Genomic DNA, 19,971 nt, shown 5'->3' with positions numbered 1-19,971 from the left:
ATTTATTTAAATAATAAATTTAATATATAATAAAATAAATAAAATTTAATTTTTAATTTTAAAAAGACATAAATATAAATATATGAGAGAAAACTCATCTTCCATAAAACGAGAAATTATAAATTAATAAATAATTTAAGATTATAAAATAAAAAGTTCATTGAATATTTGTAACAATAATAATAAAAGCCCTTAAAATACATGGAAATAAACAAAAGAATATATTAATTAAATAAAAATTATATAAAGTGAGAATTTATAAAAAAATAAGAAATAGAATTATTAAATAACCGGGTAAATTTTTAAGAAGAATAGATCTAAAGTTAAAAAATGTAAATTTAAAATTTAGAAAAGAATATTTCTTTATAAAATACATAAAAATTTAAAATTAAAATGATTAAGTTTGTCAAATGGAAATGAAAAATAAAGATTTATAAAAAAAATTGATTTATTATGAATAGGTTTTATTTAATTATTAAGAAGAAGTTAATAATTAAAAAAAAGAGTTTAATTTTTAAATTAATAAGCTTATTTAAGAAAAGGAGTTTTTAAGTTAAAATTTAGAAAGTTTAAATAATCAAGTATTGAAGACAATAGAAAATTATGAATAAAAATGTGAAAAAAAAATATAGAAAAAAAACTAAAAAATAAAAAATTATAAAAATTAAATATTAACAAATAAAAGCTTTATAGATAAAAATTAAAGTTAGATTTTTCTATTATAAAACGAAAAAAATTCACTTCAATAAGAAATTTTTGACAAATAATCTTAGTTGAATTTATTAATGTTAAATCAAGATAATTTAATAGAAAAATTTAATGTAATTTATTAAAAAAATGTATATATATAATTATTTAGCAGTTTATTTTATTTTGTAAAAATTAAAAATTAGATAAAAACAACAACAAAAAGACAATAAAATATTTATTTTACAAATTATTTTTTTATTATAAATTATAAAAAATAATATAATTAATATAAATATAATAAGGTATTAGAAAATGATTTATAGAATGCTTTAAAAACGAACTAAGAATTAACATTAAAATTATAGGAATATTCAGGTTTAAATGAAATAAATAAAAAGTTTGATACATTATTTTAAGAAAATATAAATTTAAAATCTGAAATAGAAAATTTAAAATATTCGAATAATAAAAAGATAATGGAAAAAGAAGAATAATTTTAATATTTTATTTAAAATTTGAACTTATTTATTGAAAGTAAAGGAAAAACAGAAGTTCTATTCGAAAGAGAAATATAATATACAGATGTGTTATTTTAAAAAATATTAAAAATAATGGTAAATGTACAAAAATTAAAAAGAAAAAAAATAGTTAAAAGAAATAAATATAGAATAAAAATAATAAATTGATTATATAAAAAAACTTATTAATAAATTTTAGAAGAAAGGAATTTAGAAGAAAATTAATATAATAATATTTATAATAATATGCATTAATAATTAAATGCTGTTATATAATAATAATAATATAGTAGATAATAATCAAAGAATTTAGAAGAAACAAAATAAAATAAAAAATAATTAAACTAATTTTACTAATAATAATTATAAAAATAAAAAAATAAAAAAAATTAATTGAATTTAGAAGAAATTGAATAAAATTAAGAGTAAATAGAAATATTTTAATAGTAATAATAATATAATAAAATATATAATAATAAATAATAATAAATAATAATAATAATAATAATAATAATATTAATAATAATAATTATAAAATTAAAATAAGAGTATTTTAGAAAATTAACAAATTAATTTTAATAATACTCTAATAGAAAAATAATAAAATAATTAAATTATTGATAATTAAATTGAATAATAATATAAAACATAAATTCTTGAAATCTAAAATATTATAGATATAAAAGATAAATAATATAATAAAATTATATAAGAAAAATAAGAAGAAATTAAAAAATTGAATGATGAAATTTTTCAAATATATTTTTTAATATATTTATTAAGTAAGATTATACTAAATTTTTATTATAGAATAAGAAAAACTTCTTTTTTGAAATAGTAAATGGAAAATTTAATTTGTAAATATTTTTATAAAAAAAACAGTTTGAAAAAATATGTTTTTTCGATTATTTTTATTTAAATCTTGAAGAAAAAAATCATTAATATTGATAAAAATAAAAGCTTTATGAATATAAATTTTTAAAATTTTTTAAAAAAATATTTTTTATGTTCTTTTTTGGATAAAATAGACGATTTAAAAATAGACTCTAAACTTTTTAATAAAATAATTAATAAATTTGCACTTAAAAATAAAAATAATGAAATAAAGTTTAACTAAAATTACCTTTAAAAAATTCTAGAAGTATTAGAGGAAGATTTCTTATAATAAGATATAAAATTGAAATAAAACAATTTACTTTTTTCATTAAAAATAGATTCAAAATAAAATGATTTTAATTAAATTTTGGAAAAAGAAAATATTTAATTAAAAGAATATATAGTAGATTTAAAAGAGGAAATAGATAATTATTAGAAAAATAATTAATCTAATACTATTTATATATAAAAGATTATTTAGGAACAAGAATAACTTAAAAATGTTATTTTGAAATTATAAAAAGATAATTAGTATTAAATAGAAAAATATAGTAAGCTTTATGAAATAATAAATCCTGAACAGAAAGAAATTATTTCTAAATAATATATTAAAGATAATATTTAAACAAATTTTATAGAAAATTAAATAAATATAAATAAAATAAATAAAGATTTTGAATAGATATTAAAATATATTTGAAATTTTATTTTAAATAAGTATTATATATTTACAATAATTTTTTTAAAAAATTAATTATATTTTATTATATATATATAAATATATATATTAATATATATATTTATTCATATATATATATATAAATTATATGTTTAAAAGTATGTTTTTTAAAAAAAAAATAAAAAAAATATATTATTTCAATTTAATAAATATTTTAACTTAAGTTTTAAATGTCTTAATTAGATGAAAATGAAGATGATTATAAATTTTTGAAAAGTTTTATTTCTGGTATAGAAATACTCAAAAAAAAATTATTTTATATATTTAATTGTACAAAAAGGTGGATTTGCTGGTGCATGTGCTAAAACAGTTATTGCTCCGATTGAAAGAATCAAATTTTTATTTGTTGTAAGAATTTTATTTTTAATATAAAATAAAATAAATCTCTATTTTTAAAATTATTTTTTTGAAATGTATCAATAGACAAGATAAAAACAATTTAAATATAAAATAGCATTTTAAGAAGCCAAATATATTTTCTAAAAACATGGCATTAAAAATTTTTGGAGAGGAAATAGTGCTAATTTAATATCAATATTACCATTTTCAGCTATTGTATATATAATAAAAAAAGTTAATTTTATGTATTTAACTTTTTTTTTTTATAGAATTTCTCAACTTTTGATTTTCTTAGAGATGTATATATTATTATTTTTATTTATATTAGTATTTTATTTTTGATAAATAAAATAGAAATTTCATACTCCAATTTAATAATCAGATAATAATTCAAAAAATAAGTTATTTTATTTTTATTGGAGCAACTGCTGGTGTAGTTGCTTAATCTTGTACTTATCCTATTGAATTCCTTAGGTTTTTATTAAAAAAATACATATTTTATTTAGTGTTTTTATTAAATAAATTGTTTTTAATTATATTTAAAATAGAACAAGAATGGCTATGTAAAAGGATAATTTTAAATACAATAGTTTGATTCATGCATTTAAAGAAATATATAAAATTGAAGGTATTAGAGGATTTTATAGAGGATTAACATTAGCTATAATAGTATTTATATATATATATATATATATATATATATATATAATTATATATATATAAATATATTAACAACTAATTATTATTTTTTAACAAAAGGGAGTTTTTTTTTATCATGGATCTGGATTTTTTATTATTACAAATTTAAAAGAGTATTCAGAAATACATTATCCTAAAACTTCTAAAGAATGGTATTTTGATTTTGCTTTTGGAGCTTTTGGGGCAACCTTTTCTTAAGTTCGTATTTTTTAAAAAGTTTTTTTAGTTTTTTAAATTTAATATATAATTTTTTGTTTTTAAAAAGTTGCCTATCCTTTTGATATTATGTATAAAAGAAAATAAGGCGAAGCTTTACTAGTATAAACAGGTGAATAGAAATCTGAAATGTAAAATTTATAAAAAATAATATTTTTTTTTTTTGATATATAATAAAGGACGACAAGTTAAATGTTTAAATTTTATTTACATAAAGAAGGATTTGGAAGTGCATTATTTAAAGGAGTTACAATAAATATGATAAAAGTATATATTTTTTAATTATAATTATATTTAGTTAGATTAATTAAATATATATAAAGGCACCTATAGCCAATGGAACTGCTTGGGCAATAAAAAATAAAGTAAATAGATATATTGATAGTAGTTATGATTTTTGAAATAAATTAATAAAATAAAATTATTAATGTTATATTTTTATATAAAATATATAATAAAATTTATAAATTTATAAAATTATATATATAAATATATATATATATATATATATATATCGTTATTGTTTTAATCATGTATTTTATCATTTTTTAAATATTTTATCAAAATTTTCTTGATGTAAATGTGTTTATTATAATAAATCTGGCATGGAATTACGAATTTTTGTTTATTTTCTTTTTTATTAAATAAGATTTTATTATAAACATATTTATTGTAATTATTTATTCAAGTATTTTTCATTCTATATTTATTATTCAAAAATTGACATTTTTTCTGTTTATTTTTCTTGGATTTCAAATGGTATCTAATTTTCTTTTTTATAATTATTTATTTCTTCATATAAATTAGATACTAATTCTTTTACTATTTATGATTTTTAATCAACTACATTTTCATAATTAATGTACTTTTCTTATAGAATTTGCAGATCATATTATAAATTTTCATTTTCTAATAAATATACATTATTTATATTTTTTAATTATTCTATTTATTATTTTAAATCCTAAATTTATTATATATATTATGTTTAAGATTGCATTATTTATTATTTAAATAATTTTTCTTAGTTTTTATAATTGGTTAATAATTAATTATACTATAATTATTATTCTTAAATTAAATATTCTTATTCTTAAATATATATTTGTTTTTACTATTAAAAGCATATTGCTGCCTAATTAAAATAATAAAAAATAAATATAAAATTAAATAAATAAAAAATAAATTTATTTATATATAAATTTATATAAATAAATATTATTAAATATTCATATATAATAATATAAAAAAAAAAAAAATTGATAATTATAAAAAGAAATATTTTTCTATTTCTATTTATAATATTTTATATTTTTATTTTAATAAATATTATAAAGAAACTTCAAAAAAATTAATTATTTATAAAATAATGACTAATGATATTATTAATGATATAAAAATAATAAAAATTAAAAAAGAAAATTAATTAATAATAATATTTAATTATATATTTATAAGTATAAGGTATTAAAAAAAAAAATATATAAATAGATATATATAATAATATATATATATATATATATATATATATATATATATATTTATATTATTATATTACTTCTTAAATTCCACAATGCATATTTTAAATTATTTATTACTAAATTTATTGTTGTATTTTTACAATATTTTATGGATTCGTAACATCTTCATATTTTTATTTTAATTCGTTTTTTTATTATAATATTTTTTTTATTTCTTGTTGAACTTCTTTTATTAAAAACAAGGCATTTTAACTTTAATTCATTTTATTTTATAATTTTTCTTTATTCTTTATTTCTTAAAGTAGTTTTATAAAGCTTTCATCTTATTATAATGGTTTTTTAGTATTTTTTTCTGAATTTATTTCTGTATGTATTTAATTTATTATTTCATATATTTACGTCTAATATTCTATTTCTTTAAATTTTATAGTTGAATCTTATTACCATTGATCATTTTAAGTTTAACATAAATCATCATTCTATTTTTATTTTTTTATTTTACATTTATTTTATTTTTTTACTTAAATTTAACGTTTTTAATATAAATTTTCGAACCTTTGTTTCCAGAATTTTATTTCTTATTATAGATCTTACAATGTGTTTTCTTTTTAGTCTTTTTTTAATGGAGCATTTTTTTGTTAAAACAGTTTTTTTTATTAAGTTATTTATGATTATTACATAATTTTTTTTATTCTTATTATTATTAAAACAGATATATTTTTATATTAAAATTTATTTTTTATTTTCATTTAATAATAAAAATTAAGTTAAAAAAAATAAAATATATATTTATAGTAAACTAATAAAGTAAATAATAATTATAATATACATTTATTACAAAAAGATATATTTATTCTTAATATTTAGTTAATAGTTTAAATATATATAAATTAAGATTCATTTTTTAAATAACCTTTTTTTATATTTTTACATAATATACATAATGTTTTTAATAGGTGAAACAGTAATTAGGCTGTAAGCAATAATTCTTTCCGACTAAGTTTTATTTATTTCTTTAATTTTTTATAAAGCCTACATTTAAATTAAATCTAATTAAATTTATTTTAGACTAAAATCATAATTATTACTAAACAATTTAAGTGCTGAAGGCATATTTTTTAGTAATTCAAATAAGCAATAATCTTCTTCCAATTTAAATTAAATATAATCATCTTTAAATAAAATGACTTATTTCATCTATTAATTATCAAAAACTTTTTATTTATACAATTATATTAAATTTTCCTTATTTCCTTCCACTATATTATTAATTTTATTTTTATTTTCCGCTCCAAAAGTGAAACGTATATCTCCCCAATAAGAAATTGAGCAAACTGTATTTAAAAATTAATCTATATGAATTGGTTAATTTTCGTAAAAATTAAGAATAAGAGAAATACTAGAAGATGATAAAAGGTTGGATTTTAATGCTAAATTAAGCTATTTATCATTTTCATCTTTTTTTAGAATTTTAACGGGCTTATGTAATCTTCCACTACATGTTAAAATATCCCAGTTTAACAAATCTTGCTTTAAACGATTAATATCGATAACTCCATATTTTATATTGTATATTTCATTTTCATGAGTTAGTTATATGTTTGGATTAAAATGGACAAGGCAAACATGATTTCTTAATGCATTAATATAGGAAGAACCAAAATAATAAGATAATCCAGAATAATGGGTTGGGTTTTACTTAAAATTTTAATTGTGCCATTCATCGGCATCATCTACAGCGAAAAATAGATCTATTAAGGGCTTTTATAGTGTATAATCGTAGTCTTTTTAAGGATATACAGCTGAACCATAAGCAAATGCAAATTAAATTTAAGGAAAGGTTGATTCGACTAAGGATAAAAGTTTTTATTTTTAAATCATTTTGGTGCTTTATAATAAAAGTATATATTTATATATATTTAAAAAGATATTTAAATTAAAATAAAAATAGATATATAATTTAAATTAATATATGATTATAAAATAAATATATTTATTTAATATATATATAATTTAATATATTGATTATATAATCATATTATTTATATATATTTAAATTTAAATTTTAAAATATGTTTTAGTTCATATTAATTTAATCTTCTAAATGCATACTAATTTTATTATTAACTTATTTTTTTTTAATTCATTATAAAAAAAAAATATTATTATTTATAAAAAAATATAGAAAATACTTTAAATATTTAATATTAATTTATATTATATTAAATTATTAAAAAAATATATTATATAATTTTTTTTTATATTTTTAAAATAATATAAATATATAAAATCTGGTATTAATGGTAGAAATAATTATTAATAATAAAATATAATAAAATATAAAAAATAATATAAAATTTATAATAATTATGTAATAAAATATATTTACAAGAATACATAATTAAAAAAAAATTAAAAATTTTTAAAAATAATAATTTAATATTATTTATTAAATATTAATATATAATATTTTTAATAATTTAAAAATTAAAATCATTCATTATATTTTATTTATAATTTTATAATTTTTATAGAAAATATTTTTATTTTATTAGTGTTATTATTAAAATATAATATATATCAAAATATATTAAATATAATTTATTAAAAAAAAAGTATTTAAACTTATAATATTATATATATAAATTCATTATTTATTTAACTTATGAAATAAATAAATATATGTTTTTTTTATATTATATTAATAATTATAAAATTTATCTTAAAAAGTATATTTGAATTAATTTTATTAAATTTAATTTATTTAAATAAATCCATAAAAATTTTTTTTATTAAAATAATAAAAATAAAAAATCATTTAAAAAAAAGAAAGCAATTAATATAAAAAAATAATTTTAAAATTTTAATATTTTTTATAAAATACCTTATATAAAATGAAGGTTAATATAATTTAATTTAAAAGTATATTTGCTGATATTAATGTAAATGAATTTTGGGTTGAAATAAAATCTCCTTAATAAATGGAAGATTAATCTTAATTAGTCTATAAGGGTAAGATGTATTAAAGTTTAGAAAAATCGAAAAAAATGATTGCTTTTCATTTCGAAATATACCCTGATAAATTAATTCGAATTTTAGTTAATTAAAATGATGAAAATTAAGATGATATACACGAAGAAGAAAAATTTTCAAAAATGGACTATTTAATATTAAGTTCTTGTTTTATAAAGAAAATAAAAATCTAGGATTATTCAAATAATCAATATACATATGGAATTCGGTTATAAAAAGAAAATTTTAAATGCGAATTATTTGCGGAAAACTCTTATATGTTTAATAAATGGTATGATGAAATTAAAAGATTTTGCATTTTATCGAAATTTGATAAGAAATATAAAATTATATAAAAATTAAATACTTCTAATTCATATAAATGCTTTCGATTTTCAGACTCTAATTAATATCAAGTAAAGATTTTTGACAAAGGGACAATTTCAAGTTCTTAAGAGAAATAAATATTAAAAGAAACTAGAGTTTTAAGAAAATTAAATTCTTAATATGTGACAAAATTACATGAAGTATATGAAAATGAAAATAATCTGTTTATTGTTTCTGAATTAGTTTAGGGATTAGATATGAAATATAAACTAAGTAACGCAATAGTTTTAGATGAGAAAATAATATCTGAGATAATATGTATATAGTAAATATAATTTTGTATTTATTTATTTATTTTAAAAAAAAAAATATATATATAAAAAAGGGAAATTATTAAATGCATTATAACATATTCATTAAAAAAATATTTTCCATAGAGATATTAAATTAGAAAATATTCAATTTAAAAATCTAAAAACACTAGTAGATGTTTAATTAATCAATTTTTAATCTGCAGATTTTTTTTATTCTAATTAAATTAAAAATTATAAAAAATACGGTACAGCGGGATTTATAGCGCCTGAAGTATTCAATCATAGCTAGTATAATTAAAAAATAGACGTTTTTTCATTAGGCATCATTTTCTATATATTATTGTATGGGAAATTACCTTTTGATTCGAATACATTGGAAAACATAATAAAATTAAATGAAAAATGTGAAATTGATTTTGATACAAAAAGCCACATTATTAAATGCTCTTCAAGTGCTAAGGACCTATTAATCAGGATGTTGGAAAAAAATCCTTTGTTAAGGTATTTATATATATAAAAATATAAACTTATATATTATTTTTAGACCAAATGCAAGTGAGTTAATTAATCATACATGGTTTGTTTGTATGAAAAATAAATAAAGTGCAATTTATAATAGTATGTCTACTATTGTAGAAAAGAGCTTTGAATAATCATTTAATAAATAAAGTTAGGATAATTATTCGGAAATTGGGACTACTTTTATTGAGGAAAATACTATAGGAACGGAAACTTTGAATTAAAAAATGAATGTTTTAAATAGTGATATTTATTAAAAAGTACCTTCTAAGTTTATTAGAAATTTAAATTAAGGAATTAATAAGTTTTGATGTTTATTTTGATAAAAAAAAAAAAATTAGATAATTTATGTTTATTCTTTTTCTATAATTTATATTATCATATATAATTATTTTTATATTAAATATAATATATAAATTAAAGGAAAAATACTAAAAGTTTATTACGTAAGTAAATTCTTTGTTTTTATTTTATATAAATTAAATTTAAATAAAGCTTTTTATTTTGGATTAATTTTTTCAATAATAATGACTGTTTATTAGACTATACTTAAAATCCATTATTTATTTTTTAAAAAAAAAATACAAAAATTATAGTTTTGTTTAAATAATTTTTTTTTTATCAGAAACAAAAAATAAAAAATAATAATTTATTTTTTTAATTCGATTTTTTTTTTTTTTTTCTTAATAAAAAAAAAAAACTTCTATTGCTTTTTATATTATTTTAAACAAAATTAAATCAACCGAAAAGATCTCCCATATCGTAATCTTCTTCTTCTTCCTTTTTAGCTATTTTTACAAAAAATATTAAATTAAAAAAAAATATATATCTATTACGTTCTTCCTTAGGAGCTTCTTTTGCTGCAGCTTTAGCAGGAGCTGAAGCTTAAGCAGATTGAGTAGGGGCAGAACTTGCTACTCCACCTCCTAATTATGGAACTAATTTACTGGCAGGTGTATGAGCAAATAATCTTTGGAAAGCGGCATTTTGGGAAGCATTTACTTTTAAGTTGGCTGCCTTCAATACTTTTTCAATATTTTCGGCAGATGTTTCTTTTTCAGCGTCAACTAATAATAAAGTTGCATATGCATAAGCAAGTTATTCAGAATTCATTTTTTAATTTTTATTTTATTTTTTGTTAAATAATTTTATTTTTTTAATTGTAAAAAATATTTTTTGTTTTTGTTTTAATTTTTTTAGCCTTTATTTATTTATTTATTTTAATTTTTTTTTTTTTATAAAAGTATAAAAAAGGGAAAAGTGTGGAAAATAATATAAAAAAAAAAATACAAAAATATATATATAAAAAATAAAATAAAAAAAAATAATAATAAAAATAAAAATGAACGCTGGAAGAAAAAATTAATGGAGTAAACCCATGACTGGTTTAGTTAATGATTAAAAAGTTTTAGTTGATTAATATTTACCTAGAAAATGTGAATGGACAAACAGAATTATTCATTCAACTGATGCATCTTCAATTTAAGTCAATGTTGCTGAAGTATTTTTTAATAAAATGCAAAAAAAATATTATAATAAAATATATAAAAAGGTAGGATAAAATGGATAAATGAGTGGCAAAAAAACCTCTATTATTTTAAGTGGATATATTAGAGCTAAAGGAGATTCTCATGTTGCTTTAGAAACTGTTCTTAAAGAAAAAGGTTTATATCCTATTTTGGAATGATGTTAGTGTCATTTTTTATTTTTGAATAAAAAAAAAAAAAAATGTATATAAGATAATTATTATTTAGAGAATTTAAACAATTTTTTCATATTTTTAATAATATATATTATCTTATTTTATTTTTTTATTTAAATTTTTTTAAAATTACATTTTTTTTTTTTTATTAGAAAAATAATATAAATTAGTTTAATGTCAATTTTTATTTTTTTTATTAATTTAATTATATTTTATTATTAAAGAAAGATATTTTTATATAAGAAAAGTATTTAAATGTATTTTTTATATAAATTATATTAATAATATACTAATTATAATTTAATAATTTATTATTTTTTTTCTTTAAGATTGTTTATATAATTAATTTAAAACAATTCATTTATTTAAATAAAATAAGATTTTTTTTTTGTGAGTTAAGAGTTAAATAGATTTATATTTATTTATAATTTTGTTTAATTTAAGGATTTTATTTATTATTATTTTTGTTATTTCAAAATTAATTTTTATTTTTTTCTATATAAATACATTATTTTAAACTTTATTTTATTGTTGTAAATTAAGGATTTTAATATAAATAAAAATTAAAATATTATTATTTTTTATTAAAAATAAATAAATAAAAATTAGAAAATATTTCACTAATTAAATAAAAATTATAACAACATTAATATTTTATTTTATAAAATAAAATTCAGTTTTAAATTAAAATTTATAAAAAAAACGCATTAAGTTATTTTTTATTTGAATATGAAATTAATTTGTATCAAATTTATTGCTATTTTTATACATAAATAAATAAAATATCTTTAAATAACAGGTAAAAATTAGTTTTATTTAAAATAAAATATTAATTAATATATTTATTTAAAAATAATATAAATTTTATGATATATACAACAAAATAATTATTTATATTAATATTCTTTTTTTATAAAAATTGACAATATATTATAATATTTATATTAGAAATATATTTTAACTTTTATTATTTATTCTTTTAATGAAAAAATCATTAAACTTAAGGAATATTTAAATTATCAATTATTAAAAACATTTTTAATTGATTATAAAAATTGAATAAACTAGTTTATTTTTTTTTGATATAATTTCTAAAAAAATAAAAAAAATTATTTATATAAAAATAAAAAAAAAACAATACAAATTAATTTTTTATATTTGATTAAATCTTTTAATATCTTTTTATATTTTCTATTTAAATCAGTTAAAATTAATTTTTTATTTATTAAAATCCCATACATAATGGAAATATCTTATTTTATTTTAAATAAATATGTAATGCTGATATTAATAAATAAAAAATTAGTTATTTTATCGCAAAATGACTGAATAATATAAATTCTTAACCTTTAAATTATCTATTACTTATTAATATATTTTATAAAATTAAACGACTTTACTATATTAAAAAATTTCATCAATTTATTTTAATAATAAATAATTTGAAGATTTTTTTTTTTTTATAAAAAGATTAAGCACAAATTTTCAAAAAAATAAAAAATAAAATAAAAAAAAATGATTTGGAATAATCGAAAAATGAATAATTTCTTTAATAAATAAAAAAATATAATAAAATTATTAAAGAAATAACTTAATCATTTTTAAATAAAATATTTTTTCTAAAATAAAAATATCAATAATTTTTTTTTAAAAGAAGTAAACATAATTCAATATTCCTAAAATTATCTTAAATATTTACAAAAAAGTATAAAATCAAAATCATTTATATTTTACCAATATAATATTATAATAAATAATAAGTTTTATATATTGAAGTATATCTTAAAGGCAAAATAAAATAGTAATTAAATAATAATTTTAAAATCAGTAGGGGGGACGGCGTGGGATTTAATAGAAAAATATTGATAATTAGTAAATATAAAAGGATTTTATATATTTTTTATAAAAAATAAAATAAAGGTTTTTAATTTTTAGTTGATATATTTTATAATTATGTATAAATTAAAAATAAATTATTTTGATATTAAAATAAATAAAAATAGTTTATAATTAGAAAAAAATAATTATTGATATTAAATAATCTGTATTAAAATAATTTATATTATTTATATATATTCTATATATTAATTATTCTATATTTTTTATTTTAAATAAAATTGTATTTTACAAATATATTTTTAGCCTTTTAATATTAAAAAATATATATAAAAATAGTAAGGGTTTTATCAATATAATATCGATAAATATATTTTTTTTATTATTATTTATTTAAAAAAAACAAATTAAATAATTTCATTTTAATGTTTTAAAATAAAATTTTTATTAAAATTATATTTTTTTATAATATAAATTTGTTTATAATATATATTAATAAATAAAAACTATAATTAATAATAAAACATATTTTTTATTTTTATTCATTTTCTATATTTTTTTTTTTTATTTTTACTTTATTTTATATAAAATCTTTTTTAATCGAATTTTCTAGTGAATATTATTTATTTAAATAATTTTAAAATGTATTTCCTTAGTTTTCTTTTTTATATATTTTAGTTAAAAATTGTTTTAAATGAATTAGTTAAAATAAACTTAAAAGAATTACAAATAAATATTAAATCTCTAAAATTAACAAATAAATAAATAAAAAATAAAAAAATATTTAAATTGATAAAAATTTCAAATAAATAATTTCTAATATATATTTTTAATATTATATATAAAATTATATGTTAATTATAATGAAATTATATATGTAAATAAATGATATTATTTAACAAAACAACTATTAAAATATATATGAAATTAATTATTATTATAAAATTATTGTTTTTCATTTTCTTAAAAAGAATTTAATTTAATAAATTTGAACATAAATAAATTAAAAATAAATCAAAATAAATAAATAATTGTATTAAAAAATAATACATATACATATATATTACATTATATAAAATATAATTTACTATTCTTTTTTAAATTTTTTAATATTATTTTTTTTTTTTTTCTTGAATTAATATAATACTCATAAAATAAAATATCATGAATAAATAGAAATATTTAAATAAAAATAGTAATAATTCAGTTTCATTTAACTATCAAAATAACGATTAAGTAAAAACAAATACGAATTCTAACGAAAATAACTCAATATTATAAGAGCACATAGAAGAATGTGAATAATAAATATGCGAAGACTCCCAATCAAATTCACAAGATAATTGTTCATAAGATTTTTCTTAAAATAATGATTCAGATACAAGCGTTTATAATATCAATAGTCAAAACAATAGTTTTCAATAAATTGATTAACAAGATAATGATTATATAGATAAAAATTAATTTATAAAATAATTAAATTCTAGTAAATAAGTGATATAATCCTCATCAGAATATTTCCCACTAAATAAATAAATAGAATAATCAATAAAGATTCCTTTAGCTTTTACTATAGCACCATTTTCAAAGCCTGAAGTATATAATACATATAAAAAATTAATAAACTTAATTTATTTTTTATATTATTATAGTTAAATATTTACTTTTTTCAATTTTTTATCTTAAAATTAAAAAATAATATATTTATATAAAAATCCAAGTTTTTTATAGTTTTTATTATATTTAAAAAAATAATTTATTAATAATATATATAATAATAGTTTTATTTAAATAAAAAAAATAGTGTAGTATAGTAAATTTCAACTAAAATGAACAATTTAAAGGTGAAATAAATTTAAGTGATATAGAAGATGTTTAAAGATGTGCAAACTGTAGGACAATAATAAACCCTTTTTGTAAAATTCTACCCGAATAAAAATCTTGGCGTTGTAATATGTGTTAAAATGAATAAGATATTCCATATTTATATGCAAAATAAATTCCTTAATTGAGAAAAGTTCGAAACGAATTAAAATTTGGGTCATATGATATTGCAATACCTTTAAAATATCATGCTAAATAAGAATCGGATATTGTATATTGGTTTATGATTGATATAAGTTGGAAAAGCTCATAAAATGGGTTTTTAAAGAATACATGTGTAGCGATAAAAAATGCACTCTAATCTTAAATTTTTTAAGAAAATAAAAATTCTATTAGTATAGGATTTATAGGCTATTGTCATGAGCTGCATTTTTATAATGTTAGTAAAAGACTTAATTAGCCTTAAATTTTTGTTATTAAAGATATTGAATATGATATGGAAAAAAAAGAATAGGAAAATGAGAATAAATTAGAAGAAAAAAATGAGTTTTTTTTAAAAAAAAATATAAAAAAGAAGACCAGGAAGAATAAATTGAATTTAACTGTTTGGAGTTGCCTTTTCCTGATGATATTTTGGTCAATTTAGAAGAATGTGAGAATAATATTATGAGTTTATTAGATTAAATGGAGACTATGTATTCTTTAAAATAAGATTATACTGTACAGAGTTTATTTTTTAAAGCTTTTAATGTGTGTTTAGATTAGATGAGTATGACAGGGGGAAGATTATATGTTTTCCATTCTAATGATAACATACAATTAATTAAAAATAAAAATTATTATTTTAATTAGATTTGTAAAAAATTTGATAATAAATTTATTAATTTAAACATGTTTTACCAAAAAGGAGCATTTTTTAATTTAAAGGAATCTTAAATAGGAAAGTTGGTAAAAGAAAGTAATGGACAAATAAAAAGCTTTTCTTAAAAATATATGTAGTAAAAATACAGGTATGTTAATTTTATATAAAAAGCTTTGTGCTAATAATTTGCCTGGGAAGCAGTTTTAAGAATAAGGTGTTCAATAAATTGGAGTATTGTAAATGTAATAGGAAATTTAAAATAAAGATAGAATTTAAATAATTTTTTTCTTTTAAGCAGAATAGTATTTATTATATTATATATATATATATATATATATATGTATATATATATATTATATAAATATACATATTTATATATTATAAAAAATTAATTTAATAATTTTTTTATTTTTATTTTAGAAATAATTATGTTGTTTTAGAAGTCAGTTGTTAATCTTATGATAATAGAAGTGATTATTTTTTTATATAAGTATATAGTTATTTTTTTTTTAAAAAAAAAATTGATTTATTATATTATGAAATTTATTTTATTATTTAAAAAAAATTAGAGTAGTATGTTATATAGTAACTAATATAAATAAAGAATGCTTAGAATTCATAATTTTGCTATTCCTTTAACTAAATAAAAAAGTTTAATACATCAAACAATTAATCCTTAAGTTTTGTTTTCTTATTATACAAAACTTAATATTGATTAAGTATATTTAATTTTATAATTAAAAAATAAATAAATTATAATATAATAATATAGATAATCGTATTTTAAAAAGATAATATTTAATTAACTAATAATTTTATTTTGTTAATAAGAGATTTTATTGTTTAGGCTTTGAAATATACTAATGTTTATAAAAAAAACTTTATATTATTCATATATTAAAAAATTATTTAAATTAGAGTACAATAACTAAGCTTTTACATTAATTTTGCTTGGGCATTTTAGGATATTTAAAACATAAATATTATTTAAATAATAAATACAAAGAGTAAGAATAAAATGATATTATATAAAATAAATACTAAGAATATTTAAAATGAATCCAAATGAATTAATAAGAAGTTTCGTTCCATTAATGTTTGATATTAATGATATTCTTAATAATTAAATATATGATTAAGAAGGTAATTATATATTTCCTAAAAGTCTAGATTTAAATTACGAAAATATACAATATAAATAAATAGTATTATTAGATATAGGGTCTAAATTTATAATTTTTATAAATAAAAGGTATTAATTTTATTAAAATATATGAATATCTTTATTATTTAAATTAGAAATATAAGTGAAAATATATTATAAGAATGTTTTTAAATAAATAATTTGGAAATTTTATAATAATAATTATAAAATAATAGTAATAATAAAAATTTAATAAGAAATGAAAAACTCTAAATACTTATAAATGCATTAATTTAGTATATATTTAATTATATAAATAAAATTAAATATATTTTACTTTATAAAATATAGCTAAAAATCCGATTAATATTAAAATATAAATATAATAATAACTGAAACAAATAATGATAAAGAATATTTGTAAAATATAAAAAATTTATATTTATATTACTTAAAAATAAAAAAAAGAGTCTATTATAAGCTAATTGAAGATTATTATAATTATTAAAAAGGTTTTAAATATAATTTAGAATAATTTATATAATATTTAATTGATAATAAATGAAATTTTTATTTTTATTTTAATTATTTTAACTTTTTAAATAAATATAATAATAAAATTCTAGAAAATTAAAAAATAATATTTTTAAATAAAAAAATCTAAAAAACTTTAAATAAAAATACTTAATATGAAATCCCTCCTTTGAGTCCAGTAATTGTTAAAGCGAAAAATTAACTCAGAGCTAAGTTGAATAGAATAAAAGATGGAGTACAAGGATTAAATCCATAGGGTACTGTTTATGTTGTTACCTCAATCATAGAAAGCGAGCAAAATTATATACGATGTCACAGTATATCCTGCATGTGGTTATTCCCACACAGACATTCATCTATAGTGGATAAATTAATATAGATGAAGGCTTTATTTTATAAAGAAATAGAAAAAATATTAATTATAAGGTTAAAAAATAAATATTTAAAAAAAATACAAATATTAAAATATAAATTAATTACTTTAAAAATATAATAAATTTTTTATTAAACTTTTTTTCGAAAATATTATGTTTTATAAATACATTACAATATAAACACCAAATTAAAATTTTTGAATTCTATAAATTATAAAAAAATACTTTTACTAAAAATAAAAAGTAAATATATAGATTATTTAAAAAAATTGTAATAGAAAAAAATATAAATTAGGAATAATTATAAATAATTAGATTTATTATAAAAAAATGAAATCAAAAGGTACTATTTATGCTTAAATTAGCTTTAGTATATTTTTTTTTAAAATACTAAATTATATAATTTAATAATTTTTATATATATAAAACATATCTTATTTATAATAAAAAGAAAAAAAATTATTATAGCAATTAAATAAGAAAATTAAATAACAATAAAAAATAAAAACACAATAAATATATATAAAATTATTATTAGGGTTTAAATATAAAATAAAAATAGTATTTTTGTATAATATAGATAAAAAATAATATTCTTTATATGTATTAAATAGATTAAGCAAATATATAATTAATAATATTTATATTTTTTACAAATGTATTTTTTTTTAGAATGAATTTAATTTTTTTCTAAAAAAATAAAGGAAATATTGATATTAAAATACATTATAATCTATTAAAATGGCAAAAAAATAAAATAATTTTTATAAATATATAAATATATAAAATATATAAATATATATAAATATATATATTTTTTTTAAGTTTTATATATTTATATGCATTTAAAAAAATACATATTAAATTTTATTTATAATTTTTTATAAAATAATATATTATTTTTTATTTTTATTTAATTATTAATTTAATTAATTTTCTAAAAAAAATTAATGTATCTATATTTTTTCTTTATATATAAAAATAAATTATAACTTTAAATTTTATTATAATTGAAAACTATTCATTTTTCTTTTTTTTTAAAAAAATACAAATAATTTTATTTAAAAAAAAAATTTAAAATAATATTTAAAAAAATAAAATTTTTAAAAATAATATTTAAAAAAAATATATATATATAAAATGCAAAAATAAAGCAACTAAATTCGTCATAGAAGTTGTTATAAATTCAATTTAAATTTTAGAATTAAATAGAATAAATAATTTAATTAAGTTGGGAATATTTAATTATCAAAAGGAATGTATTTGTCTCTAATTAAAAGATAAATCGAACAAAAATAAAGAGATTAATAAAATTCTATATATAAAATTAGAAAGGAATCTTTACAAAAAAGCAGAATTCTTAAAAAAAGCAAATTTATAAAAAAAGCTTTTATTTATTGCAAAATAAAAAAATTATATTAATTTGATTTATATTAAGAAAAAGATTTAAATATTTAAAATTAATTCTAAAATATAATTTGCCTTGATTAAGATAATGATATGGATACTGATTGTGAGTAAATAGAAGAATCAACTTTTGATGTTTTTAAATCTTTATGTTTGGCTTTATATTAAGAAAAAATGACTAACTAATAAAAAATTCAGTGATATATATATTGAATTATTTATATTTTAAGAAAAATAAAAAGACATATTTATTTATCGAATTTTCTATTTAAAAAAATATGATAGAGTTTAATAAATTATTATTTTTTAATTATAATTTAATAAAAAAAAATTATTATATAAATTTAAGAATATTAAAAAAATATAAAAAAAAATAAGCAAAAAATCAAAATAAATAAAATTATAATATTTATATAATTTAAAAATAGTAAAATAATAATAAAAAATAATTTTAAATTTCAATTAAAAATTATTAAAATAAAAGTTATAATAAATTAATTACAAATATATTTATATTAAAAATATTTATATATGTTTTATTATTTATATATATATATA

General features: G+C 14.0%; 5 protein-coding genes across 5 annotated transcripts, besides 41 other annotated features; 4 read left to right on the top strand and 1 right to left on the bottom strand. All coding sequences in view use genetic code 6, as the record gives it.

Annotated features, from left to right (window-relative positions):
• Nucleotides 1-634: 634 nt before the first annotated feature.
• Nucleotides 635-684: a microsatellite.
• Nucleotides 685-1,649: 965 nt separating this feature from the next.
• Nucleotides 1,650-1,743: a microsatellite.
• Nucleotides 1,744-2,849: 1,106 nt separating this feature from the next.
• Nucleotides 2,850-2,905: a microsatellite.
• An 88-nt stretch (nt 2,906-2,993) lies between these two features.
• Nucleotides 2,994-4,478, top strand: IMG5_110520 (solute carrier family 25, putative; the record flags this gene model as incomplete). Its single annotated transcript, XM_004034841.1, has 10 exons — nt 2,994-3,051; nt 3,104-3,171; nt 3,247-3,378; nt 3,432-3,461; nt 3,545-3,636; nt 3,711-3,831; nt 3,922-4,063; nt 4,127-4,208; nt 4,257-4,344; nt 4,401-4,478. 10 exons carry the CDS (start codon nt 2,994-2,996, stop codon nt 4,476-4,478), a joined length of 891 nt encoding a protein of 296 aa, XP_004034889.1.
• Nucleotides 3,465-3,500: a microsatellite.
• Nucleotides 3,825-3,891: a microsatellite.
• Nucleotides 3,837-3,891: a microsatellite.
• A 29-nt stretch (nt 4,479-4,507) lies between the features above and the next one.
• Nucleotides 4,508-4,567: a microsatellite.
• Nucleotides 4,517-4,592: a microsatellite.
• Nucleotides 4,556-4,592: a microsatellite.
• A 637-nt stretch (nt 4,593-5,229) lies between these two features.
• Nucleotides 5,230-5,264: a microsatellite.
• A 90-nt stretch (nt 5,265-5,354) lies between these two features.
• Nucleotides 5,355-5,402: a microsatellite.
• Nucleotides 5,403-5,556: 154 nt separating this feature from the next.
• Nucleotides 5,557-5,632: a microsatellite.
• Nucleotides 5,633-5,728: 96 nt separating this feature from the next.
• Nucleotides 5,729-5,772: a microsatellite.
• Nucleotides 5,773-6,042: 270 nt separating this feature from the next.
• Nucleotides 6,043-6,079: a microsatellite.
• Nucleotides 6,080-7,502: 1,423 nt separating this feature from the next.
• Nucleotides 7,503-7,551: a microsatellite.
• Nucleotides 7,510-7,604: a microsatellite.
• Nucleotides 7,510-7,607: a microsatellite.
• Nucleotides 7,545-7,613: a microsatellite.
• Nucleotides 7,546-7,611: a microsatellite.
• A 264-nt stretch (nt 7,614-7,877) lies between the features above and the next one.
• Nucleotides 7,878-7,942: a microsatellite.
• Nucleotides 7,943-8,452: 510 nt separating this feature from the next.
• Nucleotides 8,453-10,041, top strand: IMG5_110510 (protein kinase domain protein; the record flags this gene model as incomplete). Its single annotated transcript, XM_004034840.1, has 3 exons — nt 8,453-9,215; nt 9,283-9,712; nt 9,756-10,041. The coding sequence occupies 3 exons, from the start codon at nt 8,453-8,455 to the stop codon at nt 10,039-10,041; spliced, it is 1,479 nt and encodes a 492-aa protein (XP_004034888.1).
• A 309-nt stretch (nt 10,042-10,350) lies between these two features.
• IMG5_110500 (hypothetical protein) lies at nt 10,351-10,858 on the bottom strand. Its single transcript, XM_004034839.1, has 2 exons — nt 10,567-10,858; nt 10,351-10,518 (listed from the first exon to the last, which is right to left on the bottom strand). The coding sequence occupies exons 1-2, from the start codon at nt 10,841-10,843 to the stop codon at nt 10,469-10,471; spliced, it is 327 nt and encodes a 108-aa protein (XP_004034887.1). The 5' UTR covers nt 10,844-10,858; the 3' UTR covers nt 10,351-10,468.
• A 138-nt stretch (nt 10,859-10,996) lies between these two features.
• Nucleotides 10,997-11,070: a microsatellite.
• Nucleotides 10,997-11,072: a microsatellite.
• Nucleotides 11,036-11,074: a microsatellite.
• On the top strand, nt 11,072-11,441 carry IMG5_110490 (hypothetical protein). The gene is made up of 2 exons (XM_004034838.1): nt 11,072-11,231; nt 11,283-11,441. The coding sequence occupies exons 1-2, from the start codon at nt 11,073-11,075 to the stop codon at nt 11,415-11,417; spliced, it is 294 nt and encodes a 97-aa protein (XP_004034886.1). The 5' UTR covers nt 11,072; the 3' UTR covers nt 11,418-11,441.
• A 170-nt stretch (nt 11,442-11,611) lies between these two features.
• Nucleotides 11,612-11,654: a microsatellite.
• An 865-nt stretch (nt 11,655-12,519) lies between these two features.
• Nucleotides 12,520-12,565: a microsatellite.
• An 825-nt stretch (nt 12,566-13,390) lies between these two features.
• Nucleotides 13,391-13,470: a microsatellite.
• Nucleotides 13,471-13,696: 226 nt separating this feature from the next.
• Nucleotides 13,697-13,758: a microsatellite.
• Nucleotides 13,697-13,762: a microsatellite.
• Nucleotides 13,755-13,792: a microsatellite.
• A 2-nt stretch (nt 13,793-13,794) lies between these two features.
• Nucleotides 13,795-13,850: a microsatellite.
• A 1,556-nt stretch (nt 13,851-15,406) lies between these two features.
• On the top strand, nt 15,407-15,564 carry IMG5_110480 (hypothetical protein; the record flags this gene model as incomplete). Its single annotated transcript, XM_004034837.1, has 1 exon — nt 15,407-15,564. A coding segment is annotated over one exon (158 nt), but the record flags the coding sequence as incomplete, so codon positions are not given.
• Nucleotides 15,565-16,257: 693 nt separating this feature from the next.
• Nucleotides 16,258-16,313: a microsatellite.
• Nucleotides 16,265-16,337: a microsatellite.
• A 583-nt stretch (nt 16,338-16,920) lies between these two features.
• Nucleotides 16,921-16,955: a microsatellite.
• A 355-nt stretch (nt 16,956-17,310) lies between these two features.
• Nucleotides 17,311-17,345: a microsatellite.
• Nucleotides 17,346-18,480: 1,135 nt separating this feature from the next.
• Nucleotides 18,481-18,523: a microsatellite.
• Nucleotides 18,524-18,771: 248 nt separating this feature from the next.
• Nucleotides 18,772-18,818: a microsatellite.
• Nucleotides 18,777-18,820: a microsatellite.
• Nucleotides 18,821-19,064: 244 nt separating this feature from the next.
• Nucleotides 19,065-19,132: a microsatellite.
• Nucleotides 19,065-19,135: a microsatellite.
• Nucleotides 19,136-19,351: 216 nt separating this feature from the next.
• Nucleotides 19,352-19,394: a microsatellite.
• A 376-nt stretch (nt 19,395-19,770) lies between these two features.
• Nucleotides 19,771-19,811: a microsatellite.
• Nucleotides 19,812-19,971: the final 160 nt, after the last annotated feature.

This window comes from Ichthyophthirius multifiliis, assembly GCF_000220395.1.
Source record: "Ichthyophthirius multifiliis unplaced genomic scaffold scaff_1120509250905, whole genome shotgun sequence".
NCBI lineage: Eukaryota > Ciliophora > Oligohymenophorea > Hymenostomatida > Ichthyophthirius > Ichthyophthirius multifiliis.
The sequence above is the reverse complement of the archived record's forward strand: the minus strand, read 5'-3'. Positions and strand labels throughout refer to the sequence as shown.